Source organism: Peromyscus maniculatus, chromosome 6 (assembly GCF_049852395.1).
Source record: "Peromyscus maniculatus bairdii isolate BWxNUB_F1_BW_parent chromosome 6, HU_Pman_BW_mat_3.1, whole genome shotgun sequence".
Lineage (NCBI taxonomy): Eukaryota > Metazoa > Chordata > Mammalia > Rodentia > Cricetidae > Peromyscus > Peromyscus maniculatus.
The window spans coordinates 2619190-2645364 of NC_134857.1; the positions used below are offsets into that span (position 1 = coordinate 2619190).

The following is a 26175-nucleotide window of genomic DNA, read 5'->3' on the forward strand; positions in this document are numbered from 1 at the left end:
CCACACAAGTAGGGCATGATTTAACTATCTGGATGGCTTGTTCCCGGGTTATGCCTGTATGATAACGGAGAGATCCAGCATTAAGATGATAACGCTGATGCAACTGAGTAGCCTTATCAAAGGCAGAACAGACTAATGTGACAGCCATACGAGTAATGGCGTCAGCCCTCTGATTACCTTCACTTAGAGGTCCAGGCAATTGAGTATGAGCTCTGATGTGGCCCACATAAAGGTTATGAGAGCGAGACCATATAAGTCCTTGCACTTGCAATAAGTATTCATGAATGGAAGAAATGGATGGTATGTAGGCTGTTGTTTCCAAAGGCATAATGGCATGTGCCACATATTGACTATCGGTATAAATATTTACACTCTCATCAGAAAACATCTGTAAAGCAAGCAACAGCGCCTGTACCTCTGCCACCTGGGCAGAAGTGCCCTGGACTTTTATTCTCTTTACTATATTACCAGAAACCACCACAGCAAAACCACGTGAAGTGCCATCAGTAAATACCACACGGGCCTGAGGAATAGGAGTCATTTGTACTATCTTGGGAAATATAACAGGATGCAATTTAAAAAATTGACACACATCATTGGAGGGGTAGTGAGTATCAAACTGACCCTGCATGGAGCATGTCAATATGGCCCAATCATTATCATTAGCTTGCAACCATGCTACTTGAGACTGGGTGTATGGGGTCACCACAATATCTGGCTCCTTACCAAAAGTTTGAACACTGATCTTGATTCCCTTAAATATAATCTGAGCGACAGCTTGTGGATAAGGAGTGATGATTTTTGCTGGAGAAGCTGGGGAATGTACCCATAAAATAGGACCTGTTTGCCAAAACACTCCAGTAGGTGAATGAGTAAAACAAAATATCAAATACAATAAGGGAGAATTAAGATCTATATACTGTACGTGAGCCTGTTCCAGGGCCTCTTGCACACGTTGTAGGGCTACACGTCCTTCAGCTGTTAATTTACGGGGAGATGAAGGGTCAGGGTCGCCCTTTAAGACATCATACAAGGGGCGAAGCTGACCTGTTGGAATTTTTAAAGTGGGCCGAAGCCATTGAATATCTCCCAGAAAGGTTTGGAAATCATTAAGTGTGCGTAGCTGATCCATACGCAGAGTAATCTTTTGTGGGCGTATGCCCGTGCGTAACAATTCATGACCTAAATAATGATAGGGAAAAGATACTTGTACCTTTTCTGGGGCTATCTGTAAATTAGCCAAGCTAAGAACCTCTTGTAAATAAGAAAAGGCATCAAAAACAAGTTTTTTATCTTTAGCAGCCATTAATATATCATCCATATAGTGAATTATATAAACACCTGGAAAAGCTTTTCGAACTGGAGCTAGGGCCAAAGACACATAAATTTGACATATAGTAGGACTATTGGCCATTCCTTGAGGCAATACCACCCACTGATATCTCTGATAAGGTTCCTTAAGATTCTCTGAAGGAACACTGAAAGCAAAGCGAGGACTGTCCTCGGGATGCAAAGGAATGGTGAAGAAACAATCCCTCAAGTCAACCACAATTAACTGCCAATGCTTAGGAATTGCCACAGGGGCAGGCAGGCCAGGCTGTGTTGCTCCCATGAGAAGCATGGTTTTATTTACAGCTCTAAGATCCTGTAACAGCCTCCATTTTCCTGATTTCTTTTTAATAACAAATATAGGTGAGTTCCAAGGTGAAGTGGAAGGAATGATATGTCCAGCATCTAACTGCTCCTTAACCAATGCATACACAGCCTCCAATTTTTCCTTAGCAAGGGGCCACTGCTCCACCCATACAGGGTCATCACTCTTCCAAGTGATTTTTATCGGTTGTATTATTGAAGGCTGCTGTGCAGTGACCCCTACGGAAAAGATCCTAATCCTCTAGTATCGCCAGGACCCCTAGTGACACAGTTTTTGTCTGCCGCAGGGAGCGGGTCTCCTTGCAACATTTTCCCTAAGCCTTTGCCCGGGCAGTAGCCCTGACTCTTCAGCATCTGTTGTACAGGCTGTGTAGTAAGCACCGCTCCCATGCCATCCAACACATCCCGTCCCCACAAGTTCACTGGAATGTCAGGTAGCACAAAGGGTTGAAAAGTTCCTGCATGACCTTCCTCATCCTTCCAATTTAAAAGTAGCTTGCTCTGTAATGGCGACTGAGCTGTGCCGATACCTTGTAGGTGAGAGGTAGAATCTTTAAGGGGCCAAGCTTCGGGCCAATGTTTTAAAGAAATAACTGAAGTGTCAGCGCCAGTATCTAAAAGACCCTGAAAATTGTGATCATTAACTTTTAAATTTAGCATGGGTCTTTGTTCTAAGGTGGAAACCCAGCACGCTAGAGGGCCCGTAGAGCCAAATCCGCCCTCACCTCTGTGTGGTTTAAGAAAAGGATTATTAGTATGAAAGCGGGGCATCAAAAGCAGTTGTGCTATGCGAGCACCCTGGGGAATAATAGTCACCCCTTTACCAGCCTCAACCATGATTCTAATTTCCCCTTCAGAGTCTTCATCTATCACTCCTGGAATTACTCTAATACCTTGCATAAGAGCGCTACTCCTGCCCAGAATCAGTCCTAAAGACCCTGCAGGTAGTGGACCCATAACTCCAGTACCGAGAGCCTGGGGACCCATCTGAGGTGTTAATACTGTTCTGGTGGAGGAGCAGAGGTCCAATCCTGCGCTTCCAGGGGTGCCTCTGATAAGGTCTTGGACAAAAAGGGGTTCCTTCGAGGAACAAACTGGATGGGATGGTGGGAAACTGGGGATGGGACAGGTGTATCCAGGGCTCCGTACACCTGGCTTTGGGGGGTCCGGAGCGGACCCCGCTGCCCGTTTCCCGACGGCGGTAACCTATTTCCCTGAGCATCAGCCTTAGATCGGCACTCATTACTCCAGTGATGCCCCTTTTTACATCGCGGGCAAAGTCCCGGTGTCTTTGCCGTTGCTTGGGCTCCAGGACAATTTTTCTTAACATGACCTTGCTGGCCGCATCCAAAACAGGTTTTTGGGCGGTTTCCTCCAGAATTAATCCCCCTCATGGCTGAGGCCATTACCTGTCCCATGATGTGATGCCCATCTATATCTCTACATAGTTTAAGATAATCATTTAAGCTCTTATTTTTATGAGGCCTAATGGCCTCCTTGCAATATTTATTGGCATTTTCAAAGGCCAGTTGCTTTACTATGGGCATGGCTTGATCAACATCCCCAAACACTCTCCCTGCTAGTTGAAGCAGGCGATCTACAAATTCTGCAAATGGTTCTGACGGCCCTTGAATGACTTTAGATAGTTGTTCACCAGCAGCTTTATTAGGTAGCCCTTTCCACGCTCTGGTAGCGGCCACACTAATCTGTGCATAAACTGCAGGATCATACAAAATCTGTGCTTGTAAAGTGGCATACTGCCCTGAACCCGTGAGCATCTCAAGATTACGAGCCGGGAAGCCTGCAGCAGCATTTCTATTAGCTGTAGTTTGACAATGTTCTTGAAACTCACTCCTCCAAATTAAATAATCCCCCCCAGAGAGAGCGGCGCGACACAGCTGCATCCAATCGCTAGGGGTGCAATTTGAGGCAGAAAAAGATTCAAGTATAGCGATGGTAAAAGGAGCATGGGGCCCATATGACATCACAGCTTCCTTGAGCTGTTTGATGCTTTTAAAATCTAGAGGATTGTGCTCCCTTTGTCTCTGCCCTTGAGCATTTTGAGTCTCTATAACCGGGTAAGCAACTCCCCCCGTCAATCCCTCCATGGGTGCGGAAGGAAGGACCTCCGTGTTGCAAAAGTCAGGATTATAGGTTGGAGGTCTATCCTTGCGAGAAATCTGTGATTTCCCTCTTAGGCATCTAGCATCCTTTTCTGATCTGACTTCTACATCATCACCCTCTAAAGATGACTCTGCAGAATCGGAAGACGACTCTGCCGAATCAGAAACATCAGAAGTTTGAAGGGTTCTGAGAGCCTCCTCTATCTGAGACTCCTCCAACACAGTTTTAGCTTCATTTAAATGTTCTTGGACTTCAATATCATCACTAAGCAATGCATCCTTAACCAAGCGCCACAAAGAAAAAGTAGCTAAGGATACGGAATCAGGTCCTTCTTTATGCAAATATTTCTGTAAGTCAACCTTGACCTGTTCCCAATCTGGTATATTAAATCCTCCGGAGACCAGAAACCAAGGACTAGCATTCTGGAGGATTTGAACAAAATCTTTAGCCGTCTTGCTCTTAATGATAGTGCCTTGCCGCCTCAACAGTCCAATTAATTGTTCCTCGAGGAGCGACTGTGAGCTAGTAGCACCCATTCCAATCCACTCTTACCGTAAAATGCCGGCCGGCCTTCCAAGAGTGTCCGTCAGCTGGTCCTTTCTTTCTCAGATCTCGGTAGGAACCTCCATTTGTAGCAGTAGCGCCTGCGTTACCACTAACCGTTCACCATGTCTGAGCGAAGGGCTGCGGATTAAAAAATAGAGACAAGAGACAGCGAGTCATTCGTACGTTTGGATGTCGAATGCCGTTTATTGAAAGAGGGAGGAAACCTTAAATACAGGCTTACAACACAAATGGAGGATCCCCTGAGGGCAGAAGTTCGCTACCAATGGTCTACATTCTAGACCCAAAGTTCTGCATTCTTGCATCTAAGTTGTTTACACCAAATACAGGATGCACCTAAGTTGTTTACATCACAAGCAGGATGTAGGAACAAAGAACCTCCGGTAAGCTCTCCGATGATCCTAAGCCGAGAAGGACACCGACAGGGAATCTGAATAGGAAGGACACCTGGTCAGGCAAGCAAGGCAGCAGCCACTCACAGTCGGGGGTCAGGGCCCATGGCGCCCACAGTTCCCCATGCCTGTATGTCAATTGCAGGGCACAAGCGTGGCTGTGGGCCTGATGCCATCTGGTGCAGTCCTACAGCATGGGGGATTTGCCCAGAGTTCTCCCTGTGCACGGGCTTCTGGGGAGGAAAGGATTTGTTTTTGGTTCATTGCAGAGGTGGAAACTTGGAACAAGGTATGCAAAAAACACGCAGCACCCTATTTTTAATGTGACATTCTATGTTCCCAATTCTGCCTAGTTTCAGACTAAGTGCGCTAGAATTCAATTATAAATGATGAGAATTTTGAGCATTGTGAATGGTTAAGCCATTTAAGGATAGTGGGAAATGTCCTCCCCCCTCCCCTGCAAGTCATGATTTAGAGACTTTTAGAATTCTAGTTATACTAATGCAGAATGTAAAGTATCTGCAGAGTTCTATACTTTCAAAATAACTTGCAGATAGCCTGTCCTATTTGTACTTATCTAAGCAAAGTCTGCAATTAAAGCTCTAAGATCTTTAGAATTAGTCAGGTATCTGTATTGCATATAAGGGCAAGTTAAGTGGTAGGTGTACTACTGGGTTTTTGTTTGTTTTGTTTTTTGCTTGAATCAGTTATACAAATTCTTCAAATATTCAATTGTTATTTTGTTTCCATAAATAAATAAGGTCTCAGATTAAAAGCTAGTCTAGTTGTCTGAGTAGTGAGCATTTTACCAAATAAGAAGCTGGGAAATGAGAAAGGCACCCTATGTTTGGAAAGAAATCATAATGCGACAAACAAGGAAAAAGCTCCTCCTGGATCAAGCTAAAAATCCCTCCTGTGATCTGCAACAGCAGATTCTTGGGTGAAGGGCCCTGCTCACTTCTCCTGCCTTTGGCCTGTCTCACAAATCCAGAATAAGCAGATGGGCCCAAGTGAATAAGCTCTACACTCAACACTCAACCTTTGCTTTGTTGGCATTAATGTTCCAAAGTTACTGGAATTTATTGCATAGGTCCAGGCTCTTTAGACAAAATTGTTTTACTATAGGAAGAAATCTTACTCTCAGTTGAGAATCAGGATGGATTGTTGTTTCAATGAAGTAGGAAGTTACTAAGCAGGGACTTGAACCAATTAGGGGTCTTGTGGTTTCTCATGTCACCATTACGAGGCAGTGATGTTTTTTCCAGGTTCTGATAAGGTCTCCATGGCTCCCCACAAGGAGAAGGAAGCCAGGAGGAATAGCAGAACATGACAGTCTGAATCCACATCTTTCTAAAGAGCTTATCAGAAACACAGGCTAAAACTATGTCAGTGGCCACTGTCCTCTGTAGGGTTCTTTAATGATATAGTTGTTGCCTTTAACTAAAATCTGAACTCTCTAGATAAGAACAATGGGGGTGGATCTTGGGTGGACAACCAGAAGTCTATGCCCTGGTTACAAAGTACAGTTGTGCAGAAGCATAGTGTTCAAGAAAGGTGAAACTTATGGTTTCCTCCCTCCCATCTTGTGTGGGGTGAGAACGCACCACCAGGTGATATGGCTGCACAGAATGAAGATGTCTCCTTAGTTCTCAGGCAATGTTCATCAGATCTGGCTTCTCTCTGGGCAGCTAACTTCCCCTGCACCAGGAGTTTCTAATCAAGTATCCTGAAAGCCTGCACATTTGTGTTTGTGCGTGTAGTGGGGTCTTCACGATCTCCTCGTGGAGCTTTGGTGTGGGATCAAAACGGGTTGGTTTTTTTTTTTTTTTTTTTTTTTTTTTGCTCCTTTTTAATCTGCTCCATCATTTTCATGTTCATTACATTTTGGTGGTAACCAAGTTTGTGTATTTGATCCCCATAAAGGCCATCCCTTTCATACACAGAAGAAGGCACTCTGTGCTCAGAAACGCTACCTCTCTTCCTTCTGCGACTCTACTCTCAATCTAGGAATATCCTGGGAGATCGCCTCTTGAGCTGCTTCTACTCACAGCCTACGTACTGGCCAAGCAGAGGGAGAAGAAACACTTCCCACACCCAGAGCTGTGCAAAAGAACTTTCTGTGATATGGAACTGTTCTATATCTGTGATGCCCAATACGGCAACTACTAGTCACATGTGTCTAGTAAACACTGAAATATGGCTAGCAGAGTTTAAATTTTACTTAATTTCACCTGAGACAGCCACATGGGGATGGTGGCTTTTGTATGCACTGTTCATACCATTCTCTCTCGGGTGTGTTTTAGAGCTAGAGGAGGAGGTGGCAGCCAGCCACATGCTCCACATCCGTGGGCTTCACTGCTCTTCTTGCATTGAGTTTGTCTCCTTGAGGAAAAGGAAAATTAGTGTGTTGGAACTAAATCAAAAATGTTACCCTCTACCTATTGCATGTCTTCTTGAACCAAATGGGATGGGTTTTAGTGACACGAGACCCTGGGAAAAATGGCAGTGCTGATCCACCACGTGCCCTTGACCCCCGGTCCATTCTCCCAACAGAGGTCATTTTGTCTTGTACAGTGTGGCCCATTTTCGTTCACTTTTTAATATTGTAAATGCCAAATGATTATTTTGTGTATGTTTTTCAAAATACCTAATGGTTTATATTTTTTAAGGTTGTGAAATAAAAAATAATAATAATTATATGTAATTCAGGTTTTTTTTGTGTGATTTTTAGTTACTCATTATTATCCAAACTGTTGTATTAAGTAGGGTATGGTTAATAAAGGAAAGAGATGTTGGTTTTTATATGATTTCCCTTTTAATGCACAAGTTTATATGCCAATGAATGTTACCTTTCAAAATCATTAAATGATTCTTCTGTTACATTTGAAGTTTGAGTAAAATATGTTGTCTCCAAGTTCCCTGTTGGGCTGTTGTGTGGAGTTGTAGGAATTGTTAGAATGTCCCAGACATATTCTTCTAACAGACACGTGCTTTACAAATATTTTCTCCCACCTGTGGTTATATGGTTTTAGTTGGAAATATTTTAAAGGTGTATTTTTAATTTTGAAGTTTTTCATTTATTCACTTTTTGTTCATTGCTTTCTGTGTCCTCTTTAGGAGACAGTTGCCTACCCTCCCCTCTCCCAGGTTACCAAAAATATTCTGCTGTATTTTCTTCTATGCTAGAAGTATAGTTTTTTTTTTTTCTGTTTGCTTTGTTTGTGTTTTTTGGTTTTTTTGAGACAGGGTTTCTCTGTGTAGCCCTGGCTGTCCTAGAACTTGCTTTGTAGACCAGGCTGGCCTCAAACTCACAGAGATCCATTTGCCTCTGCCTTCAAAGTGCTGGGGTATAACTAGAGTTTTCCTGCCTTGCCCACAGTCAGGACAAATTTTTGTCACCCGCCAGTCACACAGACCCAACCAAGTAAACACAGAGACTTATATTGCTTACAAACTGTATGGCCGTGGCAAGCTTCTTGCTAACTGTTCTTATAGCTTAAATTAATCCATTTCTATAAATCTATACCTTGCCATGTGGCTTGTGGCTTACTGGCGTCTTCACATGCCATTTGTCATGGCGGCGGCTGGCAGTGACTTCTTCCACCTTCCTGTTCTTTCTTTAATCCTCTCTGTTAGTCCCGCCTATACTTCCGCCTAGCCACTGGCCAATCAGTGTTTTATTTATTGACCAATCAGAGTAATTTGACATACAGACCATCCCACAGCACTGGGGTTAAAGGCGTACAGCACCGCATCCAGCTTAAAAGTATAGTTTTAACTTTTACTGAGTCTATTATTCATCTTGAATTGAGTTGTGTCTATGGTAAGTGGTGAAGTATGATTTTCCATTTTCATATAAATAACCAGCTTTCCTCAAAATTTCCCCCTTTTACATTTCTCTTCCTTCTTTCGTTCCCTCACTTCCTCTTTCTCCCCTCCCTTCTTCTATTGAACAAACTTTACTTTCCCCACTGAATCACTGTGTTGCCTTCATCAATATCCAATGAGTGAATAAGAGCGGATCTCTTACTGGATCTTTTCTGTTCCATGAGGCCCTCCCTCCAAATGCCAATGTCTTAGTCTCCTTAGTCTTACAATCCACTATAAATACCATGAATGGAATTATTATACAAGCTCTTAGTTAAAAGCTTGAGGAACACACTAGGAAGCTTGAATACTTTGAGTTAAAATAGACACAGTAAGAAAACTCCAGCCGGGCGGTGGTGGCACACGCCTTTAATTCCAGTGCTCAGGAGGCAGAGCCAGGCAGATCTCTGTGAGATTCAGGACAACCACCAAAACAACATGAAAAAAAAACCCCTGTTTTGAAAAAAAAAAAGAAAAAAGAAAAAGAAAATTGCAGTTAAGACTAGACTTCATTTCAATCCAAGTCCTGATCTGGGGTGTTTCTTGGTCAAGAAGGGTGCCTCACTATTGCCATGGCAAACAAGAAGTACCCCCTTTGCTGTCTGTACAGTTGGGGGCAAGGAGTTTCTAAGCCCTGAACTCAGATCTCAGTGATGGAAGTCACAGAGGCAGGAGTGTGAGTCAGCTGGTCACAAAGCATTCACAGTCGGGTGCTGCGGGCTGCAAATATATGAAATAGAGAATCAGCTGTATATATTAAAGCTATACTTAGAAGGTTCAAGGAATTCTTCTAGAGGAAAGTCAAATATCAAGGAATATTCTATGATATTCAGCTTTTAATATATCAGCTGTCTTCTGCTATGAATTTCTTGTGTGCTCATATACTACTAGGCCTAATGGCAAACAGTATAAGCTTCTCAGACCTACTGCTGATCAGCCTAGGAGATAGGCAGGTATGTAGATGCATAACTTTGTGTCTTGTGCAAATGAAGCTCAGACCATCCCTTTCATTCAGGCCTAGTGGTATTCCAGAGCTATTGACTCAGGACAAAAGGGCTTTTGTGTAACCAGGTACAGTGAAGGCTGAGGCAGAATTCCTGGTTGGGGCAGAGTCCCTTGGCTGGAAATAAGAAAGCAAGGCAGAGTTTCTATAGATGGTAGGGTGAGAGTGGCTTGGGCAGAGGAGTAAGGAGCAAGGAAAAGTTTTTGCAGACTGTAGATGGATTTGAATTAGGTCAGGAGAGGAGGAGAGGAAGGAAAGATGGAAGACAAAGGAACAGAGGACGAAGATGAGATTGATAGCAGAAGAGCTTACTTAGGGCTGTGAGAGGACAGAAAAAGAAGGGACAGAGAGGAACCGAGTGTCAGAATGGAACTGAAGCTATGTAGATAGAATTTTGTCTTAGATAAATAAAGTAGCCAATAATCTCAAGCACCACTTGGAGATCTTTGGCAGCAGTTAACCCTGCAAGCTCACACACAATTGAGCCTGTATGATAATGAGTATTCATAGACGGGTAATACCTGGGGGGGGCACTCACCAACCTAAGACAGAGCACCTGTGTGGCCTGGACAGGCGTCTCCATGACGGGTAAGGTGACCTGCTGACGTCCCATGCAACCTAAGTCAGAAGCTCATTTTTTAGTAAAAGGGGGACCTGTAGCCCCCCCCCCCATTTTGGGTAACTGTTGCCTTGCTTGTTGACCTTGACCTTGATATCCTCCCTATGCTAATTCCCTGCTGGGCTCCACCCTCCTGAATGCTTAAGGGAAGTTCCTTTTCTGTGTATCCTGCATAATGGGCATTAACAGCTTAGATGCAAGATTGTAAAACATCGGTAGCGAACTTCTGCTCTCCAGGGTTCTCCCGTTGTGCTGTAAGTCTATATTTAAGACCTCCTCCCTCCTTCAATAAATGGCATTCGGCATTAAAAAAAAAGAATATGAGGCCTTAAACTGGAAATTCTCTGCTTCTACCTCCGGAGTGGGGATTACAGATGCACAGCCATATCCAGAGCACATGTGTCATTTTGGTTTAGGGACAGGTTCCTTCCTGTGTTGCTCAAGTTGCCTCAAGTTACATGAACACTGTGACTCACTAACCTGGGGTGTTGCATGAATCCTAAATGGTCTTATAATAAAAAACCTGGAGCCAGATATTGGGATGAATGCTGAAGGATCAGAGAGACAAGCCACAGCCACTTCTCACCTCACCAACTCCTCAACCTATCCTGTCTCCACGAGTCCTCAGACTGAATGCTCCTGAGTCCTCAGCTGAAAGGCTTCTAGTTCCTGTCTCCTCATGCCTGATATGCCTTTCTCTGCTCAGCCATTTCACTTCCTATCTCAACCTTCCTAGTGCTGGGATTAATAGCATGTGTGCTTCCCAAACACTAGGATTAAAGATGTGTGCCACCACTGCCTGGCTCTGTTTCTCTCCTATACTGGATCAATCTCATGTAGTCCAGTGTGGCCTTGAACTCACAGAGATCCAGACAGATCTCTGCCTCTCGAGTGCTAGGATTAAAGGTGTGTGCCACCACTGCCTGACCTCTATGTTTAACTCTGTGGCTGGCTATGTCCTTTCATCTTCAGGCAAGTTTTATTTCATAGATTACAAATGTTACCACAATGGGACACATAGATGGTGTGACCTGTGTCCTGCTTTCTGTGTTAGTGCTGAGGACTTCCTTTCTTCTCCAAGTTGACTGTATTCAGACTTGATACTTTCCAGGGTATTAGGAGGAGGAGTCTGAAACTTTTTGCAACAATGAAATGGACAGTAGATACATGTGGGGACTTCCTATCTGCTTAGCTGTGAACTTTGGCCTCCTTCTGCCGTATTATTCCTAATACTTCACTCTTGGGTGTCTTAAAACAGAATGAACTGAAATGCCATCGAGTTTGAACTTAGTTCTAAGCAACTCTCTTTCTCCTGGAATTTGTGAATACAGGCTCTAATCAGTTCTCCAGGAGAGAAGATCCTCATGGCTGATGCTGATGGAGCCACAGTTTCCAGATATTGAGAAACTAGAAAAGGGGCTGAATGATCTCCAGCCATGGCCTGAGTATAAGAACTCACTGCACGTGATAGTCAGGAGCACAGGGCTCAAAAGTGAAGTCAGAATTTACCTAAAGTTGAACTTGCTTTTGTTTAGAGACAGGTTCTGTAGAGCAGGCTGGCCTTGAACCCATAGAGATCCACCTGCCTCTGCCTCCCAAGTGCTGGGATTAAAGGTGTGCGCCACCACACACAGCAGAGTCCTTTTAATAAGCATGACTAGCAGTCTGCAAGCAATGCATATTCTGAACCCCTCAATAGACTTTACAAATATTATAGTGTTATTTTTCAAAGTATTTCTAAAGGTGAGACATTTGCATTGAAAATGGATATATTGATGTGTGATACTTAAATATTAAAAAGAATGATGGTGTTGCCTTTTCCTCAGGATCAAAAGGCCATCACTTGTGGGTCTCAAGCTCATCTGGAGAAAGAATCGATTGCTCAGGTGAAGCTTTCCCGAGGTGACATGGACAGTAGCTTGTCAACCTTTAACTCCCTTTTACAAACACATGCACATCTGACGAGAAATGACTTCCTGTGTCTTCTCTCAAAATGAGATTCCCTTAAACTTCATTGAATTTATGGAAGATTAGCATAAGTGTACACAGGACACGTGAGGTCTTTACGATGTAAGAGTTCTCAGATTTGTTTCTAAGATACAGAGATGATCATTTGATCAAGACAGACGTTTCTAAAGAAAAATTTTTAAAATTCTCTCTCTCTCTCTATTGTGTGTGTGTGTGTGTGTGTGTGTGTGTGTGTGTGTGTGTGTATGTGTGTGTGTGTGTGTGTGTGTGTAGGCACCCACAAGGCTAGAAGAGACTGTCAGATCCCCCGGAGCTTGTGAGCTGCCCAAGTTGCTGGGATCTGAACTCAGGTCCTACAGAAGAACAATGTATGCTCTTAGGCACTGAGTCATCCCTCTAGCTCTGTGTCTGTTTTTAACCTGCCCGGTTGCCCTCAGTGTTTCCCATACTGGCACACATCAGTGACCCCTGTGTTGAGCACCCCTGATACAAAATCCAAAATTTTGAAGGCCAACATGATGCCATAAAAGGAAATGTGTCCCATATGTAGAATACTGTAAAATAGCCTTCCGTATATCCACCTAAGGTAGAAATGAAACATGAATTTTACAGTTAGACTTTCCCTTTCCCCTAACTGTCTTGTGTGTATGTGTGTATGCATGTATAAAATATTCTAAATTATGAAAATATTTCAAACTGTGAAATATTCCTAGTCCCAAGAGTTTATGATAAACTATTCTGAGTCCATTTTGAGTTTTGTTCAGAGTTTAAATATCTTTTCATGTTTCTAAAGAAAGCATTTAACTGAAGATTGTCAGGCTCATGACAATTCCTTCCAGAAAGATACATGTCACCAAAGACTGCAGGTGGAGGCTGCTCTTTTATAGATCACACTAAAAAGGCCAGAGCGACTCATGGGATAAAACATTTCAGTGAGGAACTGTGTGTGTGTGTGTGTGTGTGTGTGTGTGTGTGTGTGTGTGTGTGTGTGTGTTAGAAGTCGCAGTCAGGGTTTTCTCTTTAAAATGGAGATCTCGAGTGTTCAGTAATGGTCATGTTCGCAGTGGTTCTTCACCGAGAGTAGAGAAGAGCCAGTGTCAGTGTGTGGCCGAATTACCTGGGGAGGGATTTATAGTGTGTAACTGTAGGCCAGTCCTTCACTGAGTCAGACTCTAGGATGAGACCAGGGCCTGCCTTTGCATCAGGTCACAGGTCACTTTGGTGCTCATTACTTCTATAACTATTAAAATAAAATTGAATGTCTCCCTCTATGATTCTGAAATGAGGTAGGAGGAGAGTTTAAACTCTATCAAGACACAGACAGCAAAGTTGCAAACTCTCAACAAGGGTGGAAACCAGGCTCCCCTTTGTGAAGGGCAAGGCAGCAGACTTCCCTGGGAAGCAGAGAGACAGCTCTTGCAGCTGGAAGGGGACTAAGCATGAGTTTGCCTAGACACCCATTGTTTTTTTAGAAATAAACTTTTCACAATTTTTTAAATCTTTATTTTATGTATATGAACATTCTGCCTGTGTGCATGTCTATGTACTGCATGCATGACTAGCTCTTACAAAAGAGTGTACTAGATCCCTGGAGCTGGAGTTGCAGATATTTGTGAACCACAATGTAGGTGCTGGGAACAGAACCCAGGACTGCTGCAAAACAGCCAGTGCTCTTAATCACTGAGCTATCTCTCCAGCTCCAAAATAAACAGTTTTTGATGTCTTCTTAGTATTCTATGTCCCATGCAGTTTTTATTAATGAAATGCTATAAGTGAAAAGAAAATATTAAAAAATCAGTATGTGTATGTACACACATGCAAATATGCATATACAAATGTGAAGAACCCAGCATAGTTACAGTGATACCGGAGAAACAAAGCAAACGTATCGAACCCCCACCCCCCACCTGCCCCATGGGGTTTTCTTCCCAGCCTCCAAAAGAGATGCTACAAGCAGCTGGGATCTAATCTGAGGGATATCGAATGAATCTATGTACACTGAGCTTTTTTAGTCCATTCATTTTATTCTTCTAACTCAATTCTACCAGTGTCATGGGAGTACAGGTCTGTATACACTTACAAGCGTAATTCTTTGGCAATGCAATTCGAAGCTTGAAGTTTTCGGGTAATAGAGAGAGGTGATAAGATCCACACATTCAGCAGTAATTGTCAGCTTTCATTTACAACCCAAAGGGGAAGTGACTAATGGAAGTTCTCTGGTAGGGTCAACTAAGTGAATCAATTAGCGAATCTAAAGAGGAATTTATGTGCTCAGACTATATTCTTACAAGTGGCTAGGTAAAAGTTAGGAGTTTATATGTTAGTATAAGTCACAAGTAAAGTAAAATTGTCTTTTTTTACTTAGGTGGCACTACTGGTTCAGGTACTTTGCGGCACCATTTTCTGGCAGGGTGGGGGAAGTGTTCTCCATTACTAGGCACCTGCCCTGTGTAACAACATGTAACATTTGTTTCATAAAAGCACTTTCACTCTGAGTCATGGCTAAAGGAAGGAATCTTTAGAACTAAGAATAACACCTGGGCTATGAGATAAAAGAGGAGGATTTAAGCTTAATTTGCATAAGAAACAAAGCTTGGCAGCTATCATCTGCCTGGCCTTGGCAGTTGTCTCATTGGATCAGTGGAAATATTTATCTTATCTCCATAACGAGCAGATGGCCAAACACCATCCTAGTAATTGCAAGCAGTAAATCTGTTAAATTAGGGTCTTGTGTTAATAAAGTGGGGTGAAGGTGAGGAGTTAAAGATTTAAGGTTGGTGAGGTTAGCTTCTCTTTCCTGTAGGTGAGCTCAGGGCATGCTAGTGCTCATCTATCTGCGATCTGTCCTTGGATGTTTGAGAAGTGTCTGAGTTGAAATACTTGTCTGGAGATGGCACTGGCCAGATGTCTGCTAATGAGGATAACTACAGGAAAGCAGACTCTAAGTCTATGCTAGAATAAGAAGAACAAAGACCTGATTATGGGAAAGGGTTCTTTGTGGTGGTGATATTTTATTTGTGCTCTAACAAATAAAATTTATCTGGGGATCAGACAACAGACCAGCCACTAGATTAGACATAGAGGCCAGACAGTGGTGGCACACATACCTTTAATCCTATCACTCGGGAGACAGAGGTCCATCTGGATCTCCATGAGTTCAAGGCCACACTGGGAACAGAGTCAGGTGTGGTGGCACACACCTTTAATCTCAGCACTTGAGATTTCATGTCTTTGCTTGGGAATGACACATGCCTTTAATCCCAGTAAGTGAAGGCAGGAAGTAGAAAGGTATATAAGCCATGAGGACCAGGAACTAGAGGCTTTTAAGCAGTCAGCTAAGACCCTTTCGGGTGAGGACTCAGAGGCTTTCAGTCTGAGGATTTGTGGAAACATGATGGGCCGAGGAGTTGTCAAGGTAAGGTTGGCTGTAGCTCTTTCTGTTTCTCTGATCTTTCAGAATTTACTCCAATATCTGGCTCCGTTTTTTTTTTTTTTTTTTTTATAAGACATTCTAAAATTTGTTTTACAAGTCTTGACTGTGTAACACCCGCAGCTGGGGGATATTATCCAAATACCCCAATTGCATAGAAGTTGTGTCCAATAAATGATCAACCACATTGTTAGAAGTTCTTGAGAAGAAAATAATCAATTGGGAAAGCTACAATAGCACACAAGAAATTCACTGCAGGACACAGCTAATATATTCAAAAGCCGACATCACCAAAACTCTTGAGTTTTGACTTCCCTCTGGCAGAGCCCTTGGCTATATCAGGTTTTAGCTTTATCAGTGCCAGCTGAATTCCTACTTCATATTTCTGTGCTTATAGCACAAACTAATCTCAAACTTGAGGACTATGTCTCATTATAAAGTAAAGTCATTTGGATAGTATGTATCAATAGATGAATTAGATAAATAGACATTAACTAGACCAGAGTGCCCAGAAACATACCTGGAGAAAACATTTTCTTCACCTAAAATAAACCTCCTGAAAACATACATATAATAACATTATACAGACGAAGCCATTTATGAATATATGTATATATATGTTTATATGCATATATATAAAGATATAACAACAATTAATAAAAAAAGAGGCCATGACTTTGAAAGAGAGCCAGAAGGAGGGATATACTGGTAGGTTTATAGAAAAGGAAGGGAAGGGGTAATGATGGATTTTATTATAGTCTTAAAAATAAAAGACAATTAAATATTAAGCTGAATATTATTTTTGCTTCAGTAAAGGAACAGAAGAATTGTTTGCATTCTCCCTTATGTCAACCAACACAGCTTTTAATTCCATGTAACAGGCAAATTATAAACATTCTGAAAATATTTTCTTAAGTTGCAGTGGAGTCTCCATCAGTGAACAGTGCCAATCCACATAGCTCCAAAACTAGGGCTTGCAGGATGGCTCAGCAAATGAAGGCACCTGCTGCAGGCCTGCAGCCCTGAGTTCTAGCCCTAGGAACCCTAGGGAGAGGGACAGAGATGACTCCTGCAAGTTGTCCTCTGACCAACAAAGGGAATGTCGGCACACATATCACTGCCCCCAATCAATCACTCATTGGAATAAATATAATATGATAAAACAAAGTCATTCCTAAAAATGTATATTGAACTAAAAACAAACAAGGAAACTTTCCACAGAAATAAAAACAAGTGTTTGGTCCCTGATTCCGTGCTTCATCCTGAGTGTTCATACCCCTCCTCCATGTTTTAAAACTCATTTCTGAAACACGCCCAGTTGCATGGCCTTGAGTCAAGGGGTAGTATCACAGGAATGTCTAGGGGGAGATTTTGCACCATCTCTAATATGGTGTCTTGTCATTCCTCTGTATTTACCAGTATCTTGTCCCAAAACTGAAGAAGATAACAGAAGATAAAAAGATTATCCCTTGCTCAAGAATTGGTAGGATTAATATGGTAAAAATGAACAGGCTATAAAATATCACTTTGATTCTATCCTTTTTCAGCAAAATAAAATTTATAAGGCTTCTGATATTACTAAGAAAACAATCTCACAGAAAACTTCCTGATTCTTTGGTTTTTACACTCTTCTCTCTCTCTTCTGCAATGTTCCCTAAGCCTTACCCATAAAGCCTCATTGACACGACTGCCCACATGTTAGCTGAACAAGGATAACACCCATGTACACGAGAAACTGAATGGGGAAAAGTCCCTGAGGGCCGAACTCTAGACAAAGAAACACAGGCAACTGAGGAAAGCTGGGAGGGGTAATTGTGGTCATCCCTAGGGAAGAACACACCAATTGGTTGTCCTGTACCAAACAGTCATCCCTGAAAACAAACATACAAGTAACTTTATCCTGACTTAACAGTGAATATTTAGGAATATATATGTATATACATACATGTGTGCAATAACACTTGATGAAAAAAGTGGCCATGAATGTTAAGAAGAGTGGTGAGGGGTATATGGGAAGATCTAGGGAAATGAAATGGGAGAAATGTTGTAATTAAATTATAATTCAAATATTAAAAATAATAGATCATGAATGATTTCTCTAAGTAAATTAAAACTTTCATCGTGACCACACACTCTCAGATTTCCAGGTGAGCAAAAGACATAATTTAAAACCAGCGTTCTTGAACATGGTATATGTTAAGTGGAAGACTGAGAGCTTCTCCTAGTCCACTGTGTTGGTTTATTCTTGAGCCAGAAGCGTGCTTTGCCAAGTACTGTCTTCAATGCTGCTCAGGGTTCTGTCTATTGATTAGTGTATCCAGGGTCATGACAATAATCTCTCATAATATGTGGCAGTTATCAGAAGGTCATTTAGTTGTACAATCCACATCAGTATGACATGGGTCTGGACTGTAGTTTAGTGGTCAGTGTCTGCATTCCTACTTTACCTACCCTTTTGTTAAACAGATATTCTTGAATGTTACAGTAATATAATTTCTGAGATTAGCTAATATCTGAGAATGTATTCATTTTTTTTCATCAAGTATTTAGTGATTTTGACAGGACACATTGAGAAATAATACCTACATTTCACATTCTGATAAAACTTACATTTTTAGCATGAGTGATAGAAATTTGTTATATCATATATATGTATATATGTATGTATGTATATATAAACAAAAATATTTAAGAACTGCAAGTAATATTTTTGCATTTTATTTTATTAACAATTTCATACAAAAGTACTGTTTTCATCATTTCCTCCCCACCATCTCCCCTTCTCGCAGACACACACACAAAGTTGGATGGATTGTTATTTACACAATACCTTAAATTCCAATTGTGCTGAAGATGGTTACTTATGACTCAAAAAAGCTAATTTTCCTATCTATAAAATTAGGTTAAAAACTTACCAAATGAAATGTTATATGCAAAGTACTTAACAATGGACCTCACACTTGAGAAAAGATGTAATCAATGGAAGAATTAAATGCCAGTGTGCAGTGGGACACAAGTGTGAGCGCAGATGATGATGATGATGATGATGATGATGGTGGTGGTGATGATGATGATGTTGATGACAATGATGATGATGATTTTGATAATTGTGATAATGAACATTGTGATTTAACAATTCGAGGCTCACCTTCTGAGAACATCTCTGAATATCTGAGGATTTCAAAGCCCTGTTTATTCAGCAGCATTTCCTGCTGCTGGAAACAGTAGCTGGACCCTCCCTGCTGTTGGAGACACTGGCTCTCCAATCCCTGTTGGTGGTGAAAGTGGCTTTATCAGAAGGGTCAGGTTTCTCTCCCTGGCAACAGAACATTAAGAACTCTGTGTTTGTATCTCTACAGCCATGTGCTCCTTGTTCAACCTCTGAGCTGTCTGCTTTGTAATTTCAGATGCCCGGGCTGTATCATTTCCATTTACCTTTATGCTTGTGTGATCACCATGCACTGACTTTCAAAGGGATAAAAAGTATCTGGCAAAAGTGGTATCGATGAGTATCTCAGAGTAAATTCTGTGAAATAATTAGTGGTGATCTTTCAAAAACTATTAAATTACACCTACTTGATGAAGTTGTAAGGGGGCTGGAGATACTAACAAAACAAGTAAGTACTCGTATTAACTATTTGAAGTTTTGAGCTCAGAGACTAGAAATACTTCCCTTATGAACTCATTCAAACATAAAAAATAAGATTGTCTTCAGTTAAGAATACCAAGATATTGCTTTTGCAAACAGTGTTGTCAGAGCTACTAAACTAAGTATGAAACTTGAAGGAATTACAGATAAATACAGTTTCAGAAATCTGTTCATGTAATGGGAGTTCAGAAGAAAAGACTAATAAAGTGATTCTTGTGGTGGTATTGTATTCTTCAAAATATTGTGCACCCTAATAAATTTATCGGGGGTCAGAGAACAGACAGCCACTAGATACAGAGGCCAGAAAATAGTAGCACTCACGCCTTTAATCCTAGCGTTCCAGAGGGAGAAATCCATCTGGGATCTCTGTGAGTTCAAGGCCACATTGGAAAGAGCCAGGCATGGTGACACACGCCTTTAATCCCAGGGAGTGATGGTAGAAGGCAGAAAGATATATAAGGCGTGAGGACCAGGAACTAGAAGCATTTGGCTGGTTAAGCTTTTAGATGGTTAAGCTTCAGGCTTTCGAGCAGCAGTTCAGCTGAGATCCATTGGGATGAGGAACACAGAAGCATCCAGTCTGAGGAAACAAGACCATCTAAGAAGTTGGCCAGGTAAGGTTAGCTGTGGCTTGTTCTGTCTCTTTGATCTTCTAGAATTCACCCCAATATCTAGTCTGGGTTTGATTTTATTAATAAGAACTTTTTAAGATACATGCTACAGATTCTAGTGGCTCTGCCACATAACTGCACGTCCCTGAGTAACTGAGGTAGAGGAGAAGACTGCCAGATGGCGTCCTCCAAAGACTATGGAGAATCATGAAACAGACAGACACATTGGAGTCTAAGCAATCAAGTTATTGGATAACATTTACTATAACAGTAAAGAATATGTAATATACATCATAAAATATAGCAAGTGAAACTATTTGTAACAAATATGACAAAATAGAAGAACAGAAGGAATGTCATATAATAAGGTTTTCTAAATTATGGATAAGTGGGAGGTAGACAGAAACCCTCAAATGGAATGAGTTGGATCCTGAGAAGTTCTTACTCATGACTAAAGTTCATACTCTAAAACCATCACTTTGGGTTTCTCCACTGGTTGATGGTGACATGCTCAATATCTTTTAAAAAGGAATTCTCCTTTCTGGATAAAACCAGAAGATTCAAACAAATTCTGTTAAATGCTGTAAGTGGTCTCCAAAAACTGGTTTTCAGTAGAATAATATAGAAAGTGAAGGATGTAGCCCAATGGAGTTCTGGGGACTCATGTCTCAAATTACTGAAAAAATCATGGGCAGGAAGATAGCTTGGCCAACCAGAAGCTGACTCAATCATCATCCTCCAGTTTTTGGTTCTGTAGAACACTATGACCTTCGATGCTACTGGATATCGAAGTTGTTCAATTGCTCACTGTTAAATGAAACATAAAATGTCATCTTGATAAAAAGATTGTTAGATTATAGAGTCACATCAATTCAGATAATTTTCTGTGTATTTCCTCAAGTCAATAAGACAAATACCACCAAGCCAAGAAAATCAACTACAAACCTCATCTCAGCTCTACACAGTGAATTACTTGGTTCACACTCTACCTGAATTTGAATGAAATTGAACTGTTGATTGTGGTAAATTTTAACCTCTTGATCATTCTTCACATATCTATTGTAGTGATTCTGTGTCATTTAATATTTACACCAATGCTAAGTATTTGATAAGACTGATCTCTGTTATGAAATCAAACTAACAATATTGTTTATGCACAAGGATAGCACAGTTCATAGACAGTAGCAGAGGGCTTTATCTTCCAAAATGTTTGACAGATTTTAAACAAATCATTGTAAATTATCTTTTCAAAACTAACAATTTCAATATCCAAGATATCCACCATGACTCATGTACCATGGAAAAGAAAGGTGAGAAATATAGCAAGCAATATTCTGGGGTACTTACAATGATTAAATTAGGAGTTCATCTGTCATATATTTACATATTAATATACACATGTCATATACATATATTCATGTGTGTGTATATAAGTATGTGTATATATTTATATGTGTGTATAAATGTGTGTATATGCATATATATGTATGTAATTCAGTTAAAGTGTTATTTAAAAAACTTTCCCCATGCTGTGACATCATGATGTGCCCAATGCTGCTGAGAGGTCACATACAACTTTATGGAATCAGGGAATGGTGTCATTCTTCCATTCACTTGATGATGATTTAAAACTTTCCCTTACATGCAGGACAGTCCTCCTGAGGAGGAGCAGATGGACTCTTGAATACTTTATCATCACCATTAGGACAGGTCCTTTTACAGGACAGCCACTGTGGTCATCACTGGCATCCTTCATGTCGTCAGACTCACCATCATACAGTGAATCTGAAGACATTTCTATGTCATCACAACTCTTTCCGATGTCTTCAGGAAGTACAGTGGTATCTTCTCCAAATATCCCTTGAAAATTCTCAATAAGAATTTCTACAATGGAGACCTGTAACACCACAAGGCAAAAACAGGATCCTCTGTCATTCCACATAGTTTACAATCAAATATGACATTCAGAGTCTTGAAAGGAAAAAAAAAAACTTGAAATCCAGAATTATGAAGAGAATAGCAGTTACTCTAAACAGATATGAACCCATGAAATGACTATGGATATTATGGACATGTATTTAATTATACAATCAGTATAGTACATTATAATAAATAGAAAAAGCTTCAATATTTCAAAAGTTTCAATATCATTGCAATGACTAATGTTTTGTTTCCTTCTTAATGGTGCATGCGTGTGCCTCTCTCTCTCTCTCTCTCTCTCTCTCTCTCTCTCTCTCTCTCTCTCTCTCTGTGTGTGTGCCTCTGTGTGTGTGTGTGTGTGTGTGTGTGTGTGTGTGTGTGTGTGTGCAGTTATATGACCTTGTGAGTACTTGATGGCCATGGAAACTAGAAAAGGTGGTCAGATGCTTGAGGCTGAGACTTCAGGCAGTTGTAGAGTACCAGACATGGGTGATAAGAGACCCAACTCAGGTCCCCTGCAAGAGTCCTATTAACACCTGAGACATGTATCTTTCCCCCTGGAAATTTCTTACTGTTAACCTGACTAAATTGTGATTTACCTTGCACACACACACACACACACACACACACACACACACACACACACACACACAAAACCCTCCAGGTATGTCTGTGTGTATTTCTAGACAGCCTTAAATGAGGAGGTAAGTCTTCCCAAATCCACTGATGTATGTCCCAGATTGACTAAAAAGAATAAACAATGTTGAAATCACCTAAGCACCAGCTTTTATTTCCTTTTGCAAGCATACTGCTGTTTTCCAAGGTCTCTGTCTGGAATGGAGATTCTAGGATCTTTGCATCTTATTAAAATATTTTGTTAAAATTTTATACATATTGCAAAGAAAAAGAAACTACTAGAAAGCAAACAGACATTTCAGAACTGATATGCTGCCAAGAGGAACTGGAATGAATTGAATTGGTGACTTTACAGGTACCATGATTACCCCTTGGTTTTGTTTGTTTGTTATTTGTTTGTTTGTTTTGAGATGAGAAGGAGGAGGAGTTTGGTTGCAGTGGTTTGAATGGGATGCCCCTCTAATTTCAGGTATCTCAAAACTTGATGTCCTCTTTTTGACACCATTTGGGTGGTTTGGGTTCCTGTAGGAAGTACGTCATTGGTTGGAACTTAGGGTTTCAAAACCCATGAGCCGTTTCCACTGTACTCTCTCTGCTTCATGTTTGCTGTCCAAGACAAGAACCTCAGCTCTCAGCTTCCTGTTTGAGTTGCTCTGTCTGCTGGCAGCCATGCTCCTCTGCTGTGATTGTGAGGATTCTAATCTTGAAGCCCCAAATAAACACATGCTTCTAGAAGTGGCACACACCTTTAATCCTAGCACTCAGGAGGCAGAGGCAGGCAGATCTCTGTGAGTTCAAGGCCAGCCTGGGCTACAGAGTGAGTTCCAGGACAGGCTCCAAAGCTACACAGAGAAATCCTGTCTTGAAAAACCAAAAAAAAAAAAAAAAAAAAAAAAAAAAAAAAAAAAAAAAGGAAATAAATGATTTACTTACTTCCAATCCACATTCTCAATTTCCCTTCCCAAAGCTCTCTGAAATAGACCATTTCCGTTTCCACCTCACAAGAATGCAATTCAAGCTGGAAGTGGTGGCACACACCTTTAATACCAACACCAGGAGGCAGAGACAGGTGGATCTCTGTGAGTTCGAGGCCAGCCTGGTCTACAGAGCAGGTTACAGGACAGGCTCCAAAGTTACACAGAGAAACCCTGTCTCAAAAAACAAAACCAACCAACCAACCAACCAAACAAACAAACAAAAAGAATGCAATTCAAGAGTGTCCATTAACAGCAATGATCTGTCCAAGGTATGCCCAATTTCTGGATCACAGTGGAGACTTTGTTCCCAAAGGCAGAGAACAAGTACCCTTACCTTTTTTGAGAGATCATCTCCAAATCCCGAGCTGTAAGAAGTAGGCCTCCATAGAAGATTAGGGGCTATGCGAACTGACAATCCATAAGCGTCCATGTGATTAATGGAAGAATGACTTTTAATCTTGTATAATACACTCATAAGGTGTCTTAAGAGAATGAAATTAGGTTTTGGTATCTGTGATAAAAGACTAAACAGAAAAAAATGGGGCAGTTATGTTTGTTTGTCCTACAAGTAACGTTATTTATGAATCTGTAAATACCAAGAGAAAGAAGGATAAATCTTTTGTAGACTAGTTCATAGAACTAGCAGAATTCAAAAGAAGTCAAGAATATAGCTAAAGTATTGCCCAAGATATTTTCTGCAAACCACTTCTGTGTAGAGAACCATGGGAATTTTTTGAAAATCATGTATGTGTGTCTGTGCACCACATGTGTACTTGTTACAAACAGTCATGTGGGTCCTGGGAATGGAAACATCCAGAGATGCTAAACACGGAACCATCTGCCCTCTCCAGACACCATGGAGACAGACACATGTAATATGTAACTTCATATGAACACATGTAACAATCATTTGTCATTCTAGAATGTGATGAGCTGAACAGGACTGATGAAACTAAGCCTTACACTTATAAAAGCTGCTTCTATAGATAAGGCTGAGATGCTAGAGTCCTGGCTGGTAATAGGAGCTCAAAGCTCCTCTGTTACCTAAGAAATCATTCTATGGAGTATTGTACTGGAAAATGTTTCAAAGAAGTTGAAGTTGAACCTAACCTAGACTTCTCTAGCTTACTAGAGTTCAGCAAGTTGAATTCAGTAACAGCTCTATATACCAATCAATGTCAGATATTCAGCATGTGAAATATCATTAAATACTCCATGGCAATTTTAGGACAGAAATAACCCACAGGCATCATACACACATAGGCACACGCATCCACACACATGCACATATGCACAAACACACACAGACACACATACACACCTTTTAATTTGTCTCATGCAGGAACTCAAAACTGTATTCTATACTGGCCTGGACCCAAATATCTAGCCGAGGCTGTCTGCCAAACCATGACAATTATAATGTTGCAGCCTTCCAGATAGTGAGATTACAGGCATGAGGCAACACACATGAGTGAGAAATGCATCTGTTTATAAAGTGTCTCTTTTGTGTGAGCAAAAGAAACCTCTTGGCATGGGACATCCTTTCAGTGAGAATCATGTAAATACAAGCTAACATACCTCTAAGAATATATTGCTTCTCTTTTGTGTTGTTCCTCAAGTAATTAATGTATCATTACCTTTGGATAGCAGCAATATTTTGATTCAGAAATCCTTTATCAGGGACTTCAAGCCATTTTTCATATAGGTCAGAACAAAGCAAGCTTCCTTGTATATGTCGAACAAATTCCTTATATTAAAAAAAAGAATCACAATGGTCAATATACATTGGAGAAATTATTGAGAAACATTTTTGTTGAAAAGTATCAGCTTAGAACAGTGATTCGTGGCCTGTGAGTCCTGACTCCTTTTGAGTTTGCATATCAGACATTTAAGTTATAATTCATAAAATTACAGATATGAAGTAGCAACAAAATAATTTTATGGCTAAGGGTTACCACAACATGAGGAACTGTATTAAAGGGTCAGAGAATTAGGAAGGTTGAGAACCACTGGATTAGACCCCACTTCTTTAAGGAATTCTCAATGTATCATTTACCCAGCATCTCAGCTCAACTGTGGAACCCAGAAGCAGGAGCTTGGGTTTTCTCACCTAAGAGTCTGGATGTGGTGGCAATAAAATAAACCTACTCTCTGCTAAAAGTGCTCATCCTGGATATAAGCAACCAGAAAAAAGGGCAGGGTCGGTAAACACCTCATCCTGATTCTACAATTTGATGAATCAGAACTTTTAATTCAAATTCATGGTAAGAAAAGTCCTAATGTGCATGTAGAGCTCTGCTTACAGACACACTTGGAGTAGGGCTGAATTTTCTCACCTGACCTCCTTGTGTCCCATTTGAGAATTTCTGTTTCACAGTCACTCCCTTAACTGTGCAAAAATTCAACTCTTTAAATTGTAAGCAGCAGCTTGTGTGATGGACGGCAAAATCCCTTTATCTGATTCCTTCTAAACCCAAGGTTTGATCATGTATATACTGCACTTTCAAAAAGCTAGCACACTTATGTGTGAGGCTTAGGTGGGTATGATATTACACACTTAAAATCTCAGAACTCAGAATGATGCAGTGAGACCTTAGGTTAGAGGTTAGAGAGGGTTTCAAAGACAGATGAATCTCTAAATAAATGACCAAACTAAAATAAAATGGGAGGAATCTCTAAATATGTTTGGTAAGAAAAAGAGCCAGATATGAAATTACCTAAAATAGCTTAACATGTACACATATACTTTTCTCAATAAATAG

General features: G+C 40.8%; 1 protein-coding gene across 1 annotated transcript in view; it reads right to left on the reverse strand.

The window, feature by feature from the left end:
• Positions 1 to 20694: 20694 nt before the first annotated feature.
• LOC102922002 (rho GTPase-activating protein 20-like) overlaps positions 20695 to 26175 on the reverse strand; it is a 49396-nt gene continuing 43915 nt past the window's right edge. Inside the window, 3 exon segments of the mRNA XM_076573830.1 lie at positions 20695 to 21777; positions 23748 to 23937; positions 25051 to 25160. Of these exon segments, the coding sequence (XP_076429945.1) occupies positions 21466 to 21777; positions 23748 to 23937; positions 25051 to 25160 (612 nt within the window). The 3' untranslated portion in view covers positions 20695 to 21465.